Source organism: Heterocephalus glaber, unplaced genomic scaffold (assembly GCF_053883595.1).
Source record: "Heterocephalus glaber isolate CG9 unplaced genomic scaffold, H.glaber_assembly_v1.0 deba00001428, whole genome shotgun sequence".
Classification (NCBI taxonomy): Eukaryota; Metazoa; Chordata; class Mammalia; order Rodentia; family Bathyergidae; genus Heterocephalus; species Heterocephalus glaber.
This window is the reverse complement of record NW_028258293.1, coordinates 4,605,107-4,627,583: the sequence shown is the minus strand read 5'-3', so window position 1 is coordinate 4,627,583 and position 22,477 is coordinate 4,605,107. Positions and strand designations below refer to the sequence as shown.

The following is a 22,477-nucleotide window of genomic DNA, read 5'->3' as shown; positions in this document are numbered from 1 at the left end:
TAAACTTTGTGTTGAAATAATAAAATGTATTTTAATAAAGAAAAAATTGATATCTAACATTTTGTTTTGTTTTGTGATACTGGGGATAAAACGCAGGGCCTCTTGCATGCTAGGGAAGTGCTGTAGCACTCAGTTACATCCCCAGCCCCACAAATAACATTTTATTGAGAATCTAACTTTGCACCAATGAGTAAGGCTCTCCACTGAAGATTCTTTAGACTTAAATTTTCAAAATTACTTGACATGAGATTTTAAAAAAAAGATGCTGTTTCTTCAAAGATTGAAATAAATGTCTTCAAATTTGAAACATTTGCTGGCAAAGCAGATGTTTTATTTGAGACAAGTATTTCACATTGTGTTAAGATTCTCAAGTAAAAGTGTACATCTGTATTTAGTATGAAATATGGGGATATAGGTTCAACATGTGAGTTGCAAGAATTAGGTATGAAAAAGTGATTTATATAATGAAAATAACACAGAATCCTGGAAACTGGAAAGTTATATTACTGACTTACATGAGATGAATTAGGAAGATATTCAAAGTTGGATGCTTTTTTATTATTCATTTTCATAATTCTCTTGTGATCATTCATTTCCTCTGTATGTGGGAAAAGTGATGGAGTCTGTTAGAAGTTAGATCTAGAGTCCCCTTAGGTTTTAAAGAGGAACACTTAAGATGAAATCCTGAATAAATTTTTTAACTTATGCATAGCATCAGAAGTTTGCAGTATTCTATCATGTTTGTATAGCAACTTATTTGTCCATTCTCCTTTTGATAGGCTTTTTGATATTTTCCAGTTCTTCCTGTTTTGAATAAAGCTGGTGAGCACTCTTGTATGTATGTTTGGTGTGGTCATATGCACTTACTTCTCTGGGGCTTTGCCCAACAGTAGAACTGCAGAGTCATGCTATAAGTATATATTTAGCTTGCAGGATCAACCAGTTTTAGGGAAGGTTGAATCTTTTCCACCTTTATCAGCCATGTATGAAATTTCCAGTTACTTCATATACTCAGTGCTTCTTAGCATTGTCATTGTTTTTAATTTTGGCCTTTCTGATGTGTAGTGATATCGTTTTGGCTTTCATTTGCATTTTACTGATAGACAATGATGTTGAGCAAACCTGAAAAACTCAAATAGTCCCAAATGAGGATTGTATCTCCTGACCCATCTCTTCCATTTTCTAGTTAATCAGGGATAAATCCCACTCAGTTGGTAGGCGAGGTGTCTGTTATGTTTTGTATCAGTACCGTGATGGACCATAATGTCTGTTTAAGTGCCAGGTATCTTTGTTGCTGAATGAGTGAATTCATTCCTTTTTTCCTCCACGTCTTTATGGTTCTAATTAATGGGTTTTGACAATTGCATGTTCTTAAGTGCTTTTCAAAATACCATTTCATCTCTGACATCGCTGCTATTACCTTAATCTTCCTGTGTTCTGGATTCAGCACAGGTGGATGAAAAGTAATCTGGCCAGTTTTGTTGTGAATCTGAAAGTAGCTGTCACTGGGATCGCTTTTTCTTTCCTTTTGTGTGGTTCTGTCATTGAGGAGTTTTGTTAAAGAAGGGGTCAAACCAAGAAGGGCCTGCACCTCTGCGGTTGAGGTGTTTATTAGAAACATAGTTAGCATAAACTATGGCAATCCGCTCTTTGTAGTTCACCTCCCTTTTAGAGAAGTAACTTGCAATTTAACAGTCTCGTTTCCTGAGCTGACAGAACCTGAAGTAGAAATAAGATGATTTTTTTAAATGAATGATACAAAGGAAACGAAAAATGCCTCCAACACCAGTTTCCCCCAGTTCCCTGGTACTTCATTTCTTTGGTCCTTTTCTTCTACTGATAATCTCCAGGACTGTGTGAGAGAGATGAACTCTGGTAAGTGCTGCTAAGTGTTTGGTACCAGCTTTTCTATAGTTACTGTTGATAAAGCAAGTAAAGGCATAAATGAAAGACATTTACTCACACATTAAACCTTTCGTGTTCTTCACTAGATTTCATTTCCTGCTTCTGGGCTCTGACAGGAGCTGCTGGAAAGTAATAAAACTGACTGAGGTAGTTATTTTCTCTTGTTTGCTGTTTGTGATAGGAGGTAGAAAATGATGAAAAGTTTAGATAAACAATGAAAACATGAATGGTGAGAGATACAAATAACTAATCTGATATAAAGATAAGGCCTCAAACATACATGTAGTTACATAGATGAGTCATAATCAATTGTGAGTAATTTGTTACTAATAATATTTAAATATACATGTAAGTACTTAAGATAGTAATTAGCTTATAATTCTCCATATTATTATTCCTACCAAAATTTCACAGAGTTTTACTTGAAAGTTTAAAAAGTTACAGCTGATTCAAGTCAATGGTGTGGGAATACAATATCATGTAACGACTTACGCATATACCCACAGGTACATATCGGGGCGAGGAAGGGTAAGTGATAGGTAGTAGGTTGGCAATCAGACTTTCACTGTACCTTCTTACAGAGGAGGCTTGGCCTTGCCAACTCCCATCCGATGCGTCCCAGGGAAAGAAACTCTGTTGAGAGGGCTGTAATAGTCTCTGGTAAAGGACCCAGAGACCCCTAATGATGAATACTGCTTAATCCGCATTTTAATAAGTATGTTTAACATGAAAAATTACTATAGGAAAGGAGAATTTTGCATTTTTTAAAAGTATAAAATAACTGCTTTATAGAAGATTCCTGTACCATTTCCTGATTTGAAATTAATCTTCATTAATCCCTTAAATTGTATCTAATAAGCTCCTTAGAACCAGGAATCATATCTTTTCTGTATATATACTTAATTCCTATAGTGTGCTAGACATTGCAGCTGTTTATTGAATTTTTTGTATTAAATTGATGCTTATTTACAATATGCAAATGCAAGAATTAAAAAGAAAGGGAAGGGGGCTCAGTGGTACTGGCTTACTGCACTAGGCCCTAGGTTCAGTCTCCAGCACTACCTAGAAAGAAAAAGAAAGGAAGAAAGAGAAAAGACTCAGATTTTGAAAGAGATTCATTTGTGCTCAAGTCCTGGCTCTTGAAACCTTGGACAAATTGTTTATTCTCAGTTTTTTGGTTCTGTGTCTATACTTATAAGTTATACCTATCTTTTAGAAATTTTTTAAAGATTAAATGTATACAAACTATCTTCTAAAGTGGAAAGCAGGAATGTAGCCCAGTGGTAGAGTGCTTGCCTAGCATGAGTGAGGCCCTGGATTTTATTCCCAGCACTGCCAAAAAACCCCCAAAACAAAAATAGTAGCAAACAAAATTAGTTGTTCTCACCATTAATTTCTTATTGATAGTGCAGAACCAACTTGATTACTTTATGATGCAAAAGAAATATATTTTAATGTACTCAGAAATAAAATAATTCATCAGTTATTATCCTCTAATGTTTTTATGTTTAAAGCCATTTCAAATTTGATCTTAAAGCCCAAGGTAAAGCAATATGAAAAATCATTTATTCTAATTCTGTACATTACTTATTTATTCACTTAATAAATATTCACAGAACACTAATTGTGTTTCAGGTACTGTTTGCAGGCCTGAGGTTATAATAGTTAAGAAAATGTTCATTTTTTTATGTAGTTTATGATCTACTGGGGAGTTATAATTAATACATAATCAAATAAATATACACACATATGAAATGTCTGCATACATTAAAAGAAGTGCATATGTGTATAAGAGTCAGTTTCTTAGCCATGTTAAGTTATGGATGCATAGCAGAAATCTGTGTAGAAATGGCAAATAGGACATTTGGGTTTTGGGTGTAGACAGTGGATGAAAGGTTAGGGGCAGAGGATGTTTAAACTTGTGGCTATGGAAGACAGTAATTTAGGGCTGAATCATTTGTTAAACACTGTGGTGTCAAATACGAGAACATCTGAGTTTTGCCCAGTTATTAGCGCTTTCTGAGTTGCTTCAGGGAGGTGACTGGGTTTGGAGACCTGGGAATGAGAATGTCAGGACTGGCCATAGGGTCACCCTGTCACAGGGTGCTGTGTTAGCAATTTTTGTGAAATATTGTCCATAAAAAGATTTCTTAATCTTCATGCACCCAAGATTTCTTTTTGTTTATATATTACTGAGGACTTTTTGGAGGCATAACTTTATAAGAACTTAAATTTTAATTTATAGTAAAAATCATTTCACTGGTTCACCTCTAGTTATTAAAACTTGTTTCAGAACACTTGACTTAATTATAAATAACCTGAGTTGCCTATTTTTTCATTTTATGCAACAATCTGTAGTAGCTAGGGATAAATACAGTGCTGCTGGATTAGTCCTGGGCCCAGGCAGGGGCCCTTACAGCTAAGCTGCACCCCCAGCCCAAGAAGACAGTGTTGAGTCTTTGCTAATATTTAGTTGGATAACAGTGCTGTATACGTTTTTGATAAAACAGTCTTCTTTATTTCTTAACTTTATATTGGCTTACTTTCTTAATTTTACCTAATATCAGAGTAATATAGTTTAAAAAAATAAAAACACAGAAGAAAGAGTGCTCAGGTTAAGTGAATTTAACCTGCGTGCTCAGCGTCTTGTCAACAGCAAGGCCATCGCTGGGGGGCACAGGCCAGGGGAAGCTGTTCAGACATGCGCACACGGGCTCATCTTGAAGAAAGCGTCTGTAGAAATCGACCACTTCACCAGTCACATACCGTCATTCCATTCATCAGAGACCGTGTTAATACACTTGTAAAGAAGCCTCATGAACATGTGAGAACACTGTTACTCTTACTGAGCTCGGTTAAGTGGCATCACCCTGATCAAAGCTTTCCTAGAAATTTCTTAGACATAAATAACAGAAAGCTTCAGACAGATGTCTGTAATGTTTCATAACTGTTTGAAAATGAAAAAATTGAGTAAATATAAAAAACTACATTCAAATCTAGAAGTTGTTCTGAATAAAAGTAGGCAAGATTTAAAATTATCACGCTGGCTTAGGTTTCCTTTGATTTGACAAATCCCAGCTGAACCTCAGGTATATATTTTCTGGTAGGTTGCCGGAGATTTCGAGAATGTTTGGAAATGTGTCATTCGGGAAAAGCTGAATAGTAAGGGATGCGGTAGGCCTGGTCGGGGAGGTGGGTAATATCCATCACGTTTCAGTCTGCATAATGAGAGGATGCCTTGCCTGTTTGGTATTTTTCATCACTAACCATCTACTCTCACATGTTCCATCCAGCTGTGACTCATGGCCAGAGATCAGGTTAATATTCTGTCCATTGGCTTTTGTTACATTAGTTTTGTTGACATTTAAGCATTTACTGAATCCCACACAATTTAATCCAGTTAACTTTTTAAATGGGAATATTCAGAGACACAGCACATTGATGGCATTTCATTTGCCAGACAGTGTATGAATCACTCTCTCTTTTCTTTGGTGGTGGATGGGTGCTGGGGATTGAATCCAGGACCTCACACTTGGCCTGCAGGTACTTACCACCTACTACATCCCCAGCCCCTGAGAGATATTTTAGTACTCTTAACAAAGTTTTCAATGCACATATGATTCTTAGCAATGAAAGCTGTAACTTTGCGCTTTTCGGATTTATTTTGGAATGAAATATATCAAGTCAGATTTTACTCATTTACTGGGATTCTGATACTATTAATTGAGAGATAATCATGTGTGGTGGGATTGTAGCTCAGTGGTACCCGCAAGGCCCTAGGTTCAAGCCCCAGCACCAAAAAAAAAAAAAAAAAAAAAAGGAACTTACTGATTTATAGCGTTCTTATTAGTAAAGTGTTGCTGAGTAAGACCTACAGGAGACCCAGGAAGCTAGGAGGTTATGCAGAAACCACTGCATTCTGTCCGTGGTGAAGCTGATGTTAGGACTCCCCTGAGGTTGCCTTACTTTGAGAGCCTTGCTGGTTCCTTGTACTCCTGAGACTTAGCGGTGCCTTTGAGAACGTCACCGCACTGCAGGTGTTACTATTATGAGTCTTAACAGTCAGTGTGGATGATACCGCCCAGCTCTTTGGTTACTGACTCTTTTTATACTTCAGGGTCATCATTAACTTCTTTGTGCATAAATCCTAAAGTATCTTTCTAAATGAAACGGATTTTTTTACATAAGTCATAGTATAAAAAACACATAAACTTGTTTCTTACGGTCTACTCAGCTTCTTTTTAATGTTTACATTTGTGAAATTTATGCTCAATGTGTAATTTAGGTATATAGCTTGTTTTATAGTAGCTTTATCTCTAAGATCACATTTGAACTTGCAATAAAACCAAAAACATACAATATTGTAAACTGGCTGAAATACTGTGCCAATAAGTATATTGTTAAATTTTTATTTTCCTCAGAAGCACACAAGAAATGTTGAAAGTTGATTCATAATTCCAAGTTTCACTTCTTTTCTGTAACATACTACTTTGAAATTTAGAGGGATTTAGCGTTGCTACAAAATTACTCAAAACCTCAGCTAAGAAAGGAGAGTTTTGTGCTGTTTAATTTAACGGCATTGTACTCTGTGTACCATCAGTTCTTATTTCCCAAAGAAAGAAACAAAACCCACAAAATGTTGTAATAAATACAGGGTTATATCTAAAGTCGATACCAAATGTTATCTTTTGAAGAAAGACACTGAAGGAACTCGGAGGATTTTCGCCAACCCTCTAATCTGAATATTACAATTTTGTTTTCAAGTCCTTGTGTTGATTCCCTGGGTTCCGACTTGGGTGAGTTGGCCAGCCTTGGTGAGCCGTGAGGGAGCCAAGGCGAGTGCAGAGCACCTGCCTCTCAGCCTTGGGCCTCAGGTCCCCCCCACGCTGCCCAGCAGCTGCGGGAAGCCTCCCTCCCGAGCCATCCCATTCGATGAGCCCCCTGGGGACCTGCTCACTAGCACCGGAGCCTCACACCTCATGATCTATCACTAGGGTGCCGTACAAGGGTATTTCTGATTTGTTCAAATAACGTGGTAACAGAAACGTCAATAACGTGAGATCCGAATGGACTACACCCAGCTGTGTTGTCATTGCAGAAACACTTAGTTATGAAGTCATTACTGAAAAGTTCTTTGAAACAGATTTCATACATATTTGCAACGCTATTTGATTTGTAATTTCTCTTTTCAGGGCCCCTGCTAGAGTACCATACAGTAGTCTGTGTTCTGAGTTAATGCTATTGATTTGTTCGTCAATGTTGATTATACTTGATTGAGTGCTTTAGATTGTTTCTTGATCAATAGTTATTCAAAAGTTGATTTACTGCTGTTTATTGCTGATGATTTTAAAATTAGTTCTCATAAAGAGAAACCTCTGGCCCCTGATTTCCCTTAATAGTTTTCCTCTTGCCTGTGAAGGCAACCATTTATGTAGAGAAGGGAAATAGATGCCCTCTTTTTGCCTTTAAGAACACAGATAAAATTTCCTTCTCATTTTTTTCCTGTGCCTAACAGTAAGAAAGTAAATTTATGTTTTTATGAATGAAAACTGGAAACCCCCTAATTATAAAAGAATCTCACATTGTAACAGAATCATTTCAAGTACAGTGGGCTCGACTTATGAACTCTATCAGTTCCTAAGGGCTGATGGTACCCCAAGTTGGTTGTAACTAAGTCGGTGCAGCTGAGATCTGGATGTTTACCTGGGTACACACTATAGATAGCAAGAGGAAGATGAATCTTCCATTAACCTAATTAACCCAAGTTCCTACGTCGGGCTAGTCGTAACTTGAGGGTCCACTGTTTTTATCAGTCTTTTGATTACCTACTCTTTAGACTTACATTTCCTGCCCACTTGATGAGATATTAAGTTAAAACCAAGTTATATGAAGTCTACTTAACTTTATTATGAGTGCAAAGATGTCTCCATTTTATAGTGAGAAGTTGTGACCCTGTTTATTTTAGAATTACATACTATTGGACTGGGGATGTAGCTCAGTGGTTGTACCGCCTGTCTCGCAAGCACAAGGTCCTGAGTTCGATCTCCGGCACCCAAAAAAAAAAAGAATTACATGCTATTTGAGCTTGAGGAGATCATCTTTTTTGAGTCTCCTCGCTATATTATTAAAAAAAGAAATGAAAGTCTAAAGAGATAAATTGACCTGCATGAAGTCACGTTGTCCATGTATTTATTTATTGGTGCTGGCGTGTACCTGGCCCTATCCATATTACTGAATAAAGACTTGAGTTGATACTTTTGCATGAGGTCTTTAATAGTTATCCATTAAATTCGATGTTTGTCAAAATTTGGATAAATGGTCATGGCATGAGAGTTAATTATATAGAATTACAATACAAACTAAAATTTTATTAACAAAATTAAGCAGACTCTTTTTTGGTAATGGTGGAGTTAGGCAGCACTTGTGTTAGTTACTGCCTGTTCAACAGGATAATGGATGCACACTGACACTAATGAGAGTGAACAGCAGAGAGTTGGCTACACACATCTCATAGGCCAAGCCGGGCTTCCCTCACGTGATGAACATCATAAGGTCAGGTTCCACAGTTATTCATGAAGTAATAAATTGCTTTTTGGAACTGAACCAAATGAATATTTTTGTACTTGCCTGTAGATTTTAATAATAGTGATAATACTTCTTAAAATTTCAATTTTAAAGCAAACATGTACTATATATAAATTGAAGATTATAAGTTTTCTTTCCGAGTCTTTCTTGCTTTAATATCAGGGCGATTGAAAATACTTGTTATTTTTCCTTGTAGTTTTGTATTCGTTGTGGGAAATCTTTATTTCTCGGGGTATAGGATGCTGGGATTGATTCCTTGGGCCTGAGTGTGCTGGGTGGAGACTCTCTCTCATTGAGCTCCACCTGCAGCCCAAGGGGTATTCTTGAGACTGGTAGTTAACTAACATTAGAATGGTTACAGAAATCCCAGAATAGGGTTTTGAAGAGATTGAAATGAAAGATCTGAGTTTTATTTATGCTTCATATAAACTAAAGAAATTTATCTTTCCAAGACTGTATCATCCTAAAATTAAGTTTCTTCAGTACGTATAGCAGTAATCACTAATGGTCTCTTTCCTACTTAAAGTGAGTTTTCTAAACAAAAATACTACATGGCTGCAAATTTGTGGTATAAATCAGATTTTATGTGTAATATTCTGATGTTTAATTATGAACTCCCAAGTATAACAAGCAAATGGTGATACATTATGGAATACTTCTTTGGGCCTGGAAATAGTTTAAGAAATAATCAAAATTACATATCTGAGACTAGATAAATTCCTGAGGGCAGAGTTGATTTATTTTCAAACCTATTGTAAAACTATTAGAAAGGAGCTTAGTGTTGTGTTCTGATATAAAATACCGAACTAATTAAAGAAAGTGCTGGTTAGTTCTGATTATTTCCCTCCCTCTACCAAGAGTAAGAATTTATTTTAATTAAAGCTCATATTTTAATATCTATCTATAATTTCTTTCATTAGTCCACTCCTGACCTCTGCTTGACAGGCTCACTGTTTATGTGTTTAAAGCCTTTTTGATAATGATTTAGTAGATCATCTCAGATTATTTGGGTTGTAATATTTTACCCCAAACACAAGCAGCTGAAGTTTCTTCTGTGCTTATTTGGCTGTCTTTTCAAGATTGAATATTCTCTGTTTTATGGTCTTTTCTCTTAAGACTATATCATATAATGCTTGCTACCCTGCTGCATGAGAGCATAGATGTTATTGTCTGACAACAGTGATAATGCACTCTGGAATAGCACAAATTAATAGAAGCAAAAATTTGGGAGCTTTAAGTGTTGAATTATCTTTCTGCAGCAACATTCCAAAAGTAGAAGTTGATGATTTGTGAATGGATAGCCAGCCTTGCATTCCTGGGACCAGCTCACTTGGTAGTAACCTGTTATTCTTTTTATATATTCATGGATTTTATTTGCTTATATTTTATTGAAAGTTTGTATGTCCATGTTCTTAAGTCTTATTTTCTGTACTTTTCTTATGTTGTTGTTTGTGTATGAGGGTGATAATGATTTTATAAAATGAACTGGGACCTATTCATTCCTTATTATTTCCTGGAAGATATTTTATAGAATTGGTTCTATTTCTTCTTTAAATGTTAGGTATAATTCACCAGTGGAATCACTTAGACCTGAACTTTTCTTTTTTAGATGGTCTGAACTAAAAATTCAGTTTCTCTGATCGACATAGAACTTCTCAGGTTATCCCAGGAATTCTCACCAGGGCTGTTTTGCCCCTCAGAGGATGTTTGACAGTGTCTGAAAGTATTTTTGTGGATCACTAGAAGAGGGGTTCCCAGTGGCATTTGGTGACTGAGGCCAGGAGTGCTTCCGAGTGTCCTATATAATTCAAGGGTGGTTCTTATATAAACAAGAAATCTGGCCCAAAATATCAGTAGTACCAACACTAAAAAATCCTCGCTGTCTTTTCCTTCTTTGAGTAAAATTTGATAATTTGTATTTTTTATGGACTTTGATTTTACAGACATACAATTTTACAGACACACAATTGATTTTATAGACATACAATTTTTCATAGTACTCCCTCATCATCCTTTTAATATTTGTAAGATCTTACTACTTCGTTGTTTTATTTTTTCATACGTGCTTCTGCTTAATATCCGAGGCTTTCAGTCCTAGCTTTTAGACCTATTACAGTCATGCATCTGTTAATGACCGGGATACTTTATTAGTCAGCTTTCCCTGTACTGAGACACAGTACCTGACACCCACAGATTATAGGAGGAGAGGTTTAATTTGGCTTGAAACGTTTCAGAGGGTTCATATCATGGTCAGCTAGCAGCAAGGAGAAACATTATGGCAGAGGGTATGGTGGAGCAAGCATGGTTAGTTTATGGTGGCCAGGAAGCAGAGCAGGGGAACAGTTCTGGAGAGGAAGTGGCCAGGAACCAGATAGAGCACACAGGTTAAACCTCTATGACCCACCCAGAGGTGAGGTTCACTAATCCCCTAGTGCCTCCCAAGCCATCAAGTTGACATAGTTAGGCTTAACCACTACATTTTACCTCTTCTCAACTTGACATCTAAGCACATCTTCTTAAGCCAATATTTAAACTCCAAGTAAACATAAGATCATAATTCTACCTAATATGATACAACATTGAACATATAAATAAATGCAATAATCCTTTCCCTAGAGTCTCAACAGGTGCAACACTTTTCAAAATTCCAAGTCCAAGTCTCTTTCGGACTCAAGGCAAACTCTTAGCTGTGAACCTTTGTAAAAGTAAAAAAATATATATATATTTCAAAGTACAATGGCTCAGGGTAAATATTCTTGTTGTAAAAGGTAAGACTAGGGGGAAGGAAAACGATTGGAACAAAACAATTCCAAACAGAAGCAGGGCAGATATGAAGTCCCAGAGCTCTGTGTCCAGTACCCTTGGGACATAGTGATGAAGAGAGAGTTCCAGACGGCTGTGCTGGCTTCATCCCTAGAGCCTTGCTGGTTGCGGCCCTGTGGGCTGGCTCCACACATGGCCTACAGCTTTCCTTGGCAGGCCTTCCACATTCCTGGCATCTTGGACCTAGGTCTCCATTTCACCTTTGGCTTCGTTCCCAGAGCCTTCTCAGGAGCTGCTTTCCTGGTCCTCCAGCCCTTCCTCTGAAATCTGGGAGGAAGCCTTCGTGACCCCAAAATTCATGGATTCTGCATGCCAGTAATAGCATTATCACTTGGTACAACAACACAGTCTGCTGCCTCCTGGGACCATGGCTGTAAGCAGTTTCTTGAGTGCCTGAATAGCTGAGCTTAGTGAAGAAAAATGGATTCCAGGGAATCAAATCCCTCAAAGACCCTTCTCTACCCTTCTTGATAAGCAGCATTTCAAACAAAAAGTTGACACTTGCAGCCTAGAGCTTTGGACGAGTGGGCTCTTGCTGATTTCCGAGATTCCCTGTAGGCATCCTGTCTCCTTGTGCCTGCATAAGCACTTGGTTTCTTTTTAATGGCACCAATCTCTTCAGCATCCACAGCACCTTTGGCCTTAGCTTACACATGGCTCTTTTGGAGCCAAAATTTAAGTTTTTCAAGTTTTCTGCCCTGCATTTTGGTCCCCATTCTCAGTATATGTCTGGCTACAATGTTGGGCTGCCTTGAAATTTCCTCCTCCAAATCAATTCGTCTGCTGTCCTTAAACTCAGCATGAAGTCTCAGGACCTGGGGAAAAATGTAGACAGATTTTGCTAGTGTGTAAAGTACATGTCCTCTACTCCATTTCGAGATGGAAATCTCCTGAGTCTGGTGTTTCCTGTTTGTATTCTAATCAGCGTTCTGATCCACTGTGTCATGCAAGACCAGAAACACCCATCTGGCTCTGCTTACAGTCTTCTAGGCTTTCTCCAGCCTGGTTCTCCAAATCTTCCAAACTCTATACAAACTGGTTCCAATGGCTTCTGAACCACATGTTCAGGTATAGTCACAGCAAGAATCTCACTTCACTTCTCTGGTACCAATATTTTCCGTTAGTCACTTTCACATTGCTGGGATAACAGTATCAGGCACCTGACGTGGAGCAGGATAGTATTTTTATCTCCATTTGCCCATGGGGCATTTGAGGTCCAAAGAAGTCAAAAACTTGTCTAACTTTTATGGAGATTCAGCAGTAGATTCTAGAGGAAAAACTGGATATTTTTGATCTTCAGTTCCTTTCTCTTATGCTACTTGATTTATATATTTCTTTTATATAATATTTGTAAGTCACAAAGGCAGTTTGCTCTAAAAGTATATGTTTTATTCAACCTACTTCTTATTGTTGTGAATTACTTTAGAAAATATTTTCTTTTCTCCCAAATTTTCTCACTTCTTATACTTTGCTTTCTAACATCTATTCCACACAAGGATTTTCTGAGGTTGTTTTATGCCCTATTCTGAATCTCAAAGTTATACAACCCCGAGTCACATGTTTAAACAAGTTGAGAATATGGACGTTCCTCATCATCTGCCCTATCACACGATTCTGGTGTGTGCATTCATAGCAGTAAAATATTTTAGTCTACATTGATTCATGTAAAATTAATGTTATTTGGAGGCCAAGCCATAAAAAATGTCACTATCATTTCTTTTAATTGTACTTAAAAGAGTTTAATATTAGAAGCATGTTGAAATTGACATCAGTAAAATGACTTGTGCCAAACATTTCTTTGAAAAGAGCACTTGCTAAACACATTGAAAGTGCTCCGTATTTTCAAAATGCTATATGTAGTCTACATATTTAATAATTCTTAAGACAATATATCTACCAATCTCAGTGCTGATGTGAAAGTTTATCCAGAATGCGTTGTATGACTTTCCTCAATGATATGGATAAAAAAACTATTTTTCTTATTTAGAAGGATCCTAACAGATTGACATTGCTCTTACCAGAGACCTCTGTGAAATTAAGCCCTTGGAGATCAGTATTTTCATCTGTGTGCATTAATTCTACTGTTTTCAGTACCAGCAGCCTGAGTGGCAGCTCCATTGTAGAAAGCTTGGGGCTCACGATTGCTGTTCTCCCCATGTTACTGAAAACTGTGAAACCTGCTCATCACAAAGAACAATGAATACTCCAATAATTTAACTTAATATAATTGAAGAACATACTTAAAGAGAAAGATACAAATTTTTGTTACGACGAGTAAATGTTTCTTTTGTGAATAGGATACGGTGGAAGCTACAGATGAAATATTTGCAGAATTTAGGCAAAGTGAGTCATCATAGTGACACCAGCACTCTTGATGAAATGAGAACAGATCAACTTACTGCACTGATTATTTTGTTTGTGTTATAACTTTTATGTTCTTTTGAGATTTTTCCGCCGTAATAGTTACAAATAAAACGAGGTAAGTGCTTAGCAGACAGATACTCAAGAGGGCTTGACAGGACAATAAATCAAGGCACTTGTTGGGAAAGTGTTGGGAATGGTAGCTGATTCTAAGTGTGGCCTTCTGTGTTCACCGTTACAGCTTCTAATTTATTCAGTTGTACAAATCCTTCAGTGTGACAGATGCCTGCTTGCCCACATGTTAGGAAGAGAATACAGGCACAACCCGGGACAAGCCTTGGTCTGGCACACAGTGGCAGGACAGTCCCCTGCCGTGGCAGGTGCAGGCACCGCAGTGCATTATTCAGCAGAAGACTCCATCTAGTGATGCCATCTGGACATCGAACCCAGGGCCTCTGCAGCGAGCTACATGGCCAGCACTTTTTATTTTCACTTTCACACAGGCTCTTGCTAAGTTGTTCAGTTGTCCACACTGAGCTCTACCTTGTGAACCTCCTGCCTCAGCCTCCCAGAGTGATGAGATTACAGGTGTGCAGCACCATGCCCGGTTTAATAGAGAGTTTTACACACACACACACACACACACACACACACACACACACACACACTAGTCAAGAGTATGCAGAAAGCCTTGCTGGTCCGGGCCACTTCTTGCTAATTATGCTGAAAGGGTCCCCCTGGTTGTCCTTGGGAAGCGTGTGTGGTGCTGGCTGTGCTTGACCAGCGTGCTCTTGAAAGGCTGCACCATATCATCTGTGTATAGAGAGCAAGCAGTATGTTTTTAAGATACACATATCAGGGTTTTGCTATGATACACTTTTAGGCTTAGAATCTGATATTTCCTAAGCCTTATTGGCAGTGAAACTTCTTGTGTGTCTGTCTTATGGTCCTGGGGATCAGGACCTGCTGCTTGCTAAGCCAGCACGGTACCGCTGAGCCACAGCCAGTGAGCTCTTCAACCCACTGCAGACGCTTGCCCTGTTCCATTTGCAGAGATCAATTTTTTAAATCCTTCCTTCCAAAGTCTCTACCTGGCATCACCCTTCTCTTCACTTATTTTGAGTTTACTACAAAAAAAATTATCCTATTCTGACATGAAATTTATAAACACTATTTTTCTCTACCAAGATGTCTGCACCACTGGACATGATGGCAAAGACCTGTAAACTCAGCTATTTGGGAGGCTGAGGCAGGAGGTTCCCAAGTGTGGGCAGTTTAGTAAGATCTTCTCTTAAAATAAACTTCGATAAAAGGACTGGGCATGTTGCTAAGTGGTAGAGCCCTTGCCTCATATGCGGTAAAGCCCTGGGTTCAATCAACAAAATTAAAAAAAAAATCTGTTCCTTTTCATAGTTTTTTATTTTCTCTTATAGGATAAAAGTGTGCTCTGTTGCTTTTCTTTACTTTGGTGATGGGGACTGATCTTGAGTTTCTCAAAGTTAATATGTGTATTGCGGGAATCAAAACCATGAGGAACAAGGAGAAAAGTTCCTGGCAGTCATGCAGGGCTTAGTGGGAGGAGTCCCTGCATCCCCCGTGTACACACAGCTTGCTGAGTTGTGGCCACATGTGTGTGTGCTCTTCCACATGCCGCCACGCATTTTCAGCAGTTTCAAGTCCCAAAGCTCAGAGAGTGTTTTTGACACCCAGGAATACGCTACTCCAACTCAGTCTGTTAGGAGAAACTTGTAATCGTGCCTTTCTTGGGGCCCTTGGCCTTTCCAGCACCTCACTGAGGGGAGGCAGGGGAGAGGAAGGAGGGAGAAGGGAAGGAGGAAATGCTGCTCAAATTTCTGCTCTGTCTCCAATGATGCTAGTTCAGGCTTTCTGGAGTAAGTTGCACCAACATCATCTGTGAAATGGGATTTTGAAAGAAGGAAATCAGATCTGCACTTAGGCCTGTATGTGCAGTGATGCCAGCAGGAGGGCTGCATGATAAGTGGTCCTCTTGTCCTCCTATTACCCAAATGGTGTGCTTTCTGATTGTTTGATCAGATGTCTGGATCCATGCCATGTAATTAGCCCGCTCTGCATTTGTAAAGAAGGGAAGCAGATAATAGTGCAGGCTTGGGGAGAGACAGTTGTTCCCGAGGTGGGTGTCTGCCATTCACTGGCTGCCTTCAGACCTTTCCTTGTCTCAGCCCAGCCCTCCCTTCTCTTGTCTGTGAAACTGCTGATAACAGGACCTGACCTCGGAGTGCAGCCTTGGAACTGTTGTGTTGTGTGTGTTTTTATGCCTTGTATGCAGAGAGCATGGCTAGCATCCTGCTGGACATAAAATAACCATTCAGTGAATGTAATCGCGATAATTCCTTCTGTTGACACAGTCTTAGTTCCTGCTGCCCGCTAAGTCTGGAGGTCCTCTAGCAAAAAAGAGCAGTACCTCAAAGATGGAAAGACCTCCAGACTGAAAACTATGTGAACACCTGGACCAAGTTTTTTCTGAACTATTGTTGTATTTCCAAGTGCTGCAGGCATGTTAGGACTCTCATAATTGTTTGAGAGTAAAAATGGGAAGAGATGGAACACAGCAAAAGAGTTTGAAATCATCAGATGGCTCAGAGTATTTGACAACTTGATGGCTCAAACATATGTGCTAAAATTTGTGTCTGAGAGTAGGGCAAGATGATTTTAAAAGAGGTGTAGGGGTCAGAAAATGAGGAATCTTATCCATTATGGCTAGAAATTTAGACTGTAGATTTGGAGAGCCATTGGGGGTTTCACATGGTTGTAGATGGCACACGCAAAGATTTTCCTCCTAGGGTATCTTGTCAGCAGTGTAACAAACACAGTGGGATGGGAGATTATAGGGATAATAGCAGTTACAAACTTATTGCAATAGCGAAGCATGTGAATGTGTGGCCAAAATTAAAAGTGGATATGGAAAGAGTCAAGACGTCTATATGATAAAATCAGGACTGTTCAGCGGACTGGATTTGGAGAATATGGATGTCTGAGAAGATAAGGCGAACTCTCAATTCTGCACAACCTTCGGAGCCCAGTTGAAGTGTGATCTCCTCCAGTCCAGTCCACCTTCCTACTTAGTAGAATAAATGTCAGTATTTGGACTTCTTACAGAACATTGTGTGTGCCTTTTTTACAAGGTGGATTTCACTTTGGGGGTGTTGCGGTTATTCTTGTGCATATCATGATTCTCATACCTGATTGTAAGGCCCACCCATATGTAATACCTTTGTATTACTTCCTATCACTTTATCTAAAGTGAATATTCAATAAATATATAGATTTATGCCATGCATATTTGCCTGCTGAAAAAAATTCAGTCAACTATATACTTGGCATAATTCTCTACTTCAAAATGAAATTGCTTGCAAATAGGTGAAGTTTAACTAAAAAAAAAATTTTAAAAGTACTTTATTTCTCAAAATTCAAAATTAGCAGTTGCCAGAAAAGAAAATATTCATAGGAAGAAATTTTAAAGTGAAATCAGGCCATATTGTTTTCAGATTCAGATGGGAACTTACTATTAAAAATCTTGCACAGATTGGAAATGACTAATCAACATTAGAAAAATGAAATGGGAAGATCTGCCCTCATACCGTTTATGGCTAAAAATGTTTTCATGTCCAATTTTAACAGTGTTTTTCCAGCGTGAAAATTTCAGTGATTAGCACTGTTGGGTTGGGAAAATAAATTGTGTAATTTTCGGATCTGTACATGGTGATGTTGCCTGGAGTCCTGTCAGAGTGCATCGGCAGAGCAGGGCCCGCAGGTGTCTGGGTTGGATTCAGAGGCATGGAGCGTAGGGCTTAGGTATGCTCTAGGAAAGTGGGGAGGCATGTAGAATACAGCAGGTGCCTTGAATCACTTCCATGAGTCCTGTCTGTTCACCCAGGATTCTACGAGTTTCACTTTTTCATTCCATTTTGTTGTTGTTTTCTCACTTCAGGATCAATTTGAAAACTGTAACCTGTCGGTTAAGTCTGTCTTCATGAGTAGCTGTTAGAGACAAGCAGCAGGCATCCATACCACGCCATGTGCAAAGCAATTGTTCTTCTCTGGGATTTCATTCAGTAGATTTACCTTCATAAGGACTGGTGGAACAGTGGCTGACTTTAAGTGGGTGGAGTCTTAAGGAGCAAAGATTTCATATGTCTGTCTCCATATTAAGAAAGGAAAAGGGTTTTTAAAGAGCAGTTGTCTTCGTTTCAGTGTGATTCTACAGTTTCAGTGGGGAGGTGATGGGGCAAGTGTTTTTGTGTCAGCTTGCCCACAGCTCCCTGCCACTCTGCCTGTCTAGGGCTTGGTCTCCATGTGAAAGTCTGTCACGTTGCCGAGAGCTCCTTGGCACCTCTCTCTCTGAGATTCTGCCTTTGTCCCCATCCACATCAGAGTGACAGCTATGGTTCAGCTGTTGACTCATCATGGAGAAAATAGGTAGAACCTACTCATTGCTGTGATATTTTGTAGACTACTATGGGAATAAAATATCATTTAGTTCTATTTGTTTAAAAACAGCTAGCTTAAAATAAGAAATGCTCATTTTCTCATTGTAAATATACAGGGGCCAGTGACAAATAAAATCAAGGTTTTTACAGAGTTAAATCATAAATACATAAATGATTAATTATAAATCATTATTCCCATTCTAGAAGAGTTCTATTTGTGCGATAATCATTAGTGTTGGAATATACTGATGTCAGATGACTCTTAGAAGAGGTTCACCTTATCTTGAGCTGAATCCTGGCCTTTGATGCAATCCCAGGTAAGGAGTCCGGTATTGTGCGAGTGTCTCTAGACGTACACACAGGTGACATGGCCGTCTTTCCCATCGTCTCCTTGGGAGGCTCGAGCTCCCTTTTTCAATCGCTGGGTATAAACCAAGCATCTGTACTCTGTACTGACCCCACCATGTGAAGTTGAAGGCAGAGCTGATTTCTGTCCTGAAGTTGTTCTCGTTCTGACTGTGAGACGCAGCCTCTGTGCTGAGAAACTGCCCACCCAGTCCTCCCCTGAGCTGCAGCCCCGCATCAGAGGTGTGCAGGCTGTGTTACTCGCCTCCTGCCATGCCAGGTGCTCCCTGAGCTGCCTTCTGTCTGACCTGTATCACAGAGATGCGGATCACTGGCAGTCCTGGGGGGGCCGCCCTGTCCCAGGCCACCGTCTCGCTAGGTGCCATGGGCTCTTAGTGGCTGTCCCTTCTGTGCACCTGCACCTCCCTGCATTGGGTCGGTCCTCACCACCCTTTATACCAACATCCGAGAAATCTCTCCTCATCCCTTAAAGATGGTGTTATCTACCCAGGATAACTAACATTCTCTCTTTCTGAGCTTTGCTTTTTTACCAAAAGATAGGAAAGTAGTGATCTTTGAGAGATAGGAAAAGCAAAAAGTTTTTTCCTTTCACTATGCAGAAATCCCTGAGGAATATCAAAAGCTTTGAGTATCTGGACACCTGCCTGAAAGGAGACAGGATAGGAGGAGAGAGAAACAAAACTTATCCCGGCACACTTTGTGACAAAGGAAGGAAAGAGAGAAGAAGGCAGCAAGGAAGATTAGCAGGAAGGGAGGTGGAGAGGGAAGGGGAAATGGCTAAGGAAAGACATTTCTCAAAACCTGAATAAATCCCAGCAGAGAGGGCTGACCTATAAACAAATAACTGCTGTGAGCTTTTATAGAGCATCACCGCCACGATTCTCATTCCATCCAATTTTTCTCTCAGAAAAGACACAGAAGTGAGAGTTAGTGAGAGCTGGGGTCCTGAAACACGCCCTGCATCAAGTCACACTGTCTTGGCGCACTTGAGTTTTCTCTTCTGTAAAAAGGGAGCAGTGCCACTTGTCTGTGTGTCAGACAGGAAAGCATTTGTGCTTGGTGAACTGGGAAGCAGGTCGCAGACTTCCTTGATGGAGTGCAGACAGAGGCGTGAGGATGAACGCAGGGTCCAGAGCCCTCCCCTGCCCCCTCCAGGCCGCGTGGGACCGCGGTTCCCACGTCTGTAAAATCTAACTCCGTGGTGGTGATGTGGAGAAACAGGACTATCTTTCTAAATCTCTGTGAGGCAAACAGGGGTACGTTTGTTCTCTCTTCTTGTTAGGCGAAATAATTGAAGTTCAGAGAATTTCAACAGTTTGATCAAGGGTATACAGTAGTAAGTGAAATAACCAGAGGAAACTTTATATCAAATATGAGTTTGATGTTTTAAGATAAGTTATATCAGGTAACTTCGAACAGGAATTCTACATATGTTTGGAGCCTAAGAGATAAATATTTGAAATATATGTATAGATGAGATCTATAGAAAGATTTCTTTGAAACATTCAGATATATTTGTTCTTAGGCACTTAAAGAACAACAACAAATATATATTTATAGATATATATATCTATATGTAGCTCCTATTTTATTACCAACTTCTGTAGATAAATAATATTATCTTTTGTCATATTAATGACTCAGGAGAAGGGAATAGCTAATTGAGTTTTTTTTAGTTGTACCATTGGGTGACTCATGAGACCTAGATGTCACTATTATCTTTTGTAAGCGGTGCATATTAAAATTTTAACAATGACAGTTGCCAGCTCTAGTCACCTATTAACACAGGACATAAAGCAGGGTTCACTTCTTGTGTCTCCCACATTTTGCTCTCCGTGTTCCCCCTGGCAGATAATAATAGATGTGTTTTTCCTGTGGAAACTTCCTTGATTGTCAGTATATCTCCAAGGATATAATCATGACATATTAAAAAACCATCATGTAAATTGTAATCATCACCTCCCTCACAATTTCCAGAATATTTCTACTAAGGAGGATTTTTCTTTTAAAATGTTGATTGGGAGTTTCTTGGCTTGGGCTATGATAATCATATGCAAATTGTTTTATTTGCTAGATTCTTAATTTAAATCCAGGATTATAGCAAGGCTTGGTATTGGTACCATTTCAAGGAGATGGTTTATAGTTCTACACGAGGAAATTATTTGTTTAAATTATACTGAACTCACAGTTTGAAAACTGAAGTAGGATAAGGTAGACGATTTTTTTCCTGCTCATAAATACATTTAATGTGTATGTAACCTGAGCACATAGTTTGATCTTGTGATCTAAGTATGTATTCAAAATATAGTTACTGTTTAAAATGGTGAAAAATGTATATATACTCATGCCTTTTCCCTTTGTGCTGGTAGTAGTAGAAGTGCAGAATGAAGTTATATTAAAATTGTTGTTAAAAAGAAATGCTTGTTCATTTTTACCAGACTTACATCTTTTTTACATTTTATGTCCATCTTCTTTTCAATTTTATTCAGAAGATTTCCCCCTTATTTTCTTTCAGTAGCAGGCTAACTCTTGAGGACTTGATCAGAGGGTGGGACTCAGCTTGGTAAAGAGGAGCCACGAAGTCACAGTGTGATTATGCCCTTAAATACTTAAATCCATTTCAGGCATTGCCCTTTTTTTCCAATAGCTGCATGAACTTTAAAAACATACATTGAATAGTTTTAAATCTAGCTGATAGACGTAGGTTATTTGTCATTGTATTCAATATTATTAGAGTAATAGTTTTTAATTTTTATGGTACTAGCAAAGCTTTTTGAAACTTTAGTGGAATGTGTACAGTACATCTCTTGACTTCCAAATCAGTCACAATCAACGAACTTGCGTGCACACATGTCCTGGTCTGGTTTATTGCTCAAGTGTGACCTAGGCATTCGCTTTAGAATGGGGAGATACAACGCCCAGAAGTAGATTCGGACCTGCCGAACTGCGTCGTGTGCGTGGAATGGCCGGTCACTCGCAGACCTCCCTTCACACACAGTGTACTCTGTTCTCCTGCCAAAACTCTCAGTGGTGGATCTTTCTCTCGGAAAAGTGTGGTGGTTTCTATGAGAACTGTGTTATCTTGCCAGTTAGGCAGGTGATGATGGCGCCCTCTCTTTCTTGATAAACTCTGGGGAATCGAAACACAGTGGAATTTTGTGACTTTAAGTGATTTTTCCAAAGCTATGCAGTTACTTAGTATCGAACCTACAACTGTCTGTGGGTATTTTGATTTAAAAAGTTGTAGGCTTTGTCTAGGTGTATTTGTTACAGTTTAGTTCCCCAGGTTATATTTGATTTGCCCTGTGACTTTATTTTTGGATATATTCATTCTCATTCATTTCCTTTTTGTCTTTCTCTTTTTCCCTTACACCTTCCCTCTTTCTCCTTATCTGTGTCTGTCTCTCTTTCTCTTGCCCCATAAATACATTTAATTTGTATAGAAAGCATTTACAGAAACTGAGATAAAGTGAGCCACACTAATTTAGAGCCATCTCCAAATGGCAAGAACTTACTGGAAAAATTATTATCAGCTGGGTAGATTTGTCTTAATTAGCCAGACTGTGCTACATATTATTTCATTGATACTCTGATATTTTTTTCCCAGATTGGACACTCATAATTGAACCAGATTTCATATATGCAAATTTCAACTCTGATGAAATATTGCTTTTCTCAGCTCTGAAAATCACTATGCACTTCTGGAAATTAAGGTAGCTTATAAGAAGAAGTTACATTCATGATAAGAGTTATTTTCTTTCTTTCTGTTGGCTAGGTTTTTCTAGATATGACATTCGGTTCAGGAGGACACACAAAAGCCCTTCTCCAGGAGGAGCCGGATATTACTCTGTACGCCTTAGACAGAGACCCGACAGCTTGTGCGCTAGCCGAGCAGCTTTCAGAGCTATATCCGTAAGTAATGTGCTTGTATTTAATTTTGTTGCTTAGTTTTATAGCGCTTAGTTTAC

The 22,477-nt window shown here is 38.8% G+C and overlaps 1 protein-coding gene across 2 annotated transcripts in view; it reads left to right on the top strand.

The window, feature by feature from the left end:
* Mettl15 (methyltransferase 15, mitochondrial 12S rRNA N4-cytidine) overlaps window positions 1–22,477 on the top strand; it is a 182,985-nt gene that overhangs the window by 51,240 nt on the left and 109,268 nt on the right. For both annotated transcript variants that reach the window (XM_004851585.4, XM_004851586.4), the window contains exon 3: window positions 22,285–22,421. In XM_004851585.4, coding sequence (XP_004851642.1) covers window positions 22,285–22,421 — 137 coding nt within the window. The remainder of the gene's footprint in view (window positions 1–22,284; window positions 22,422–22,477) is intronic.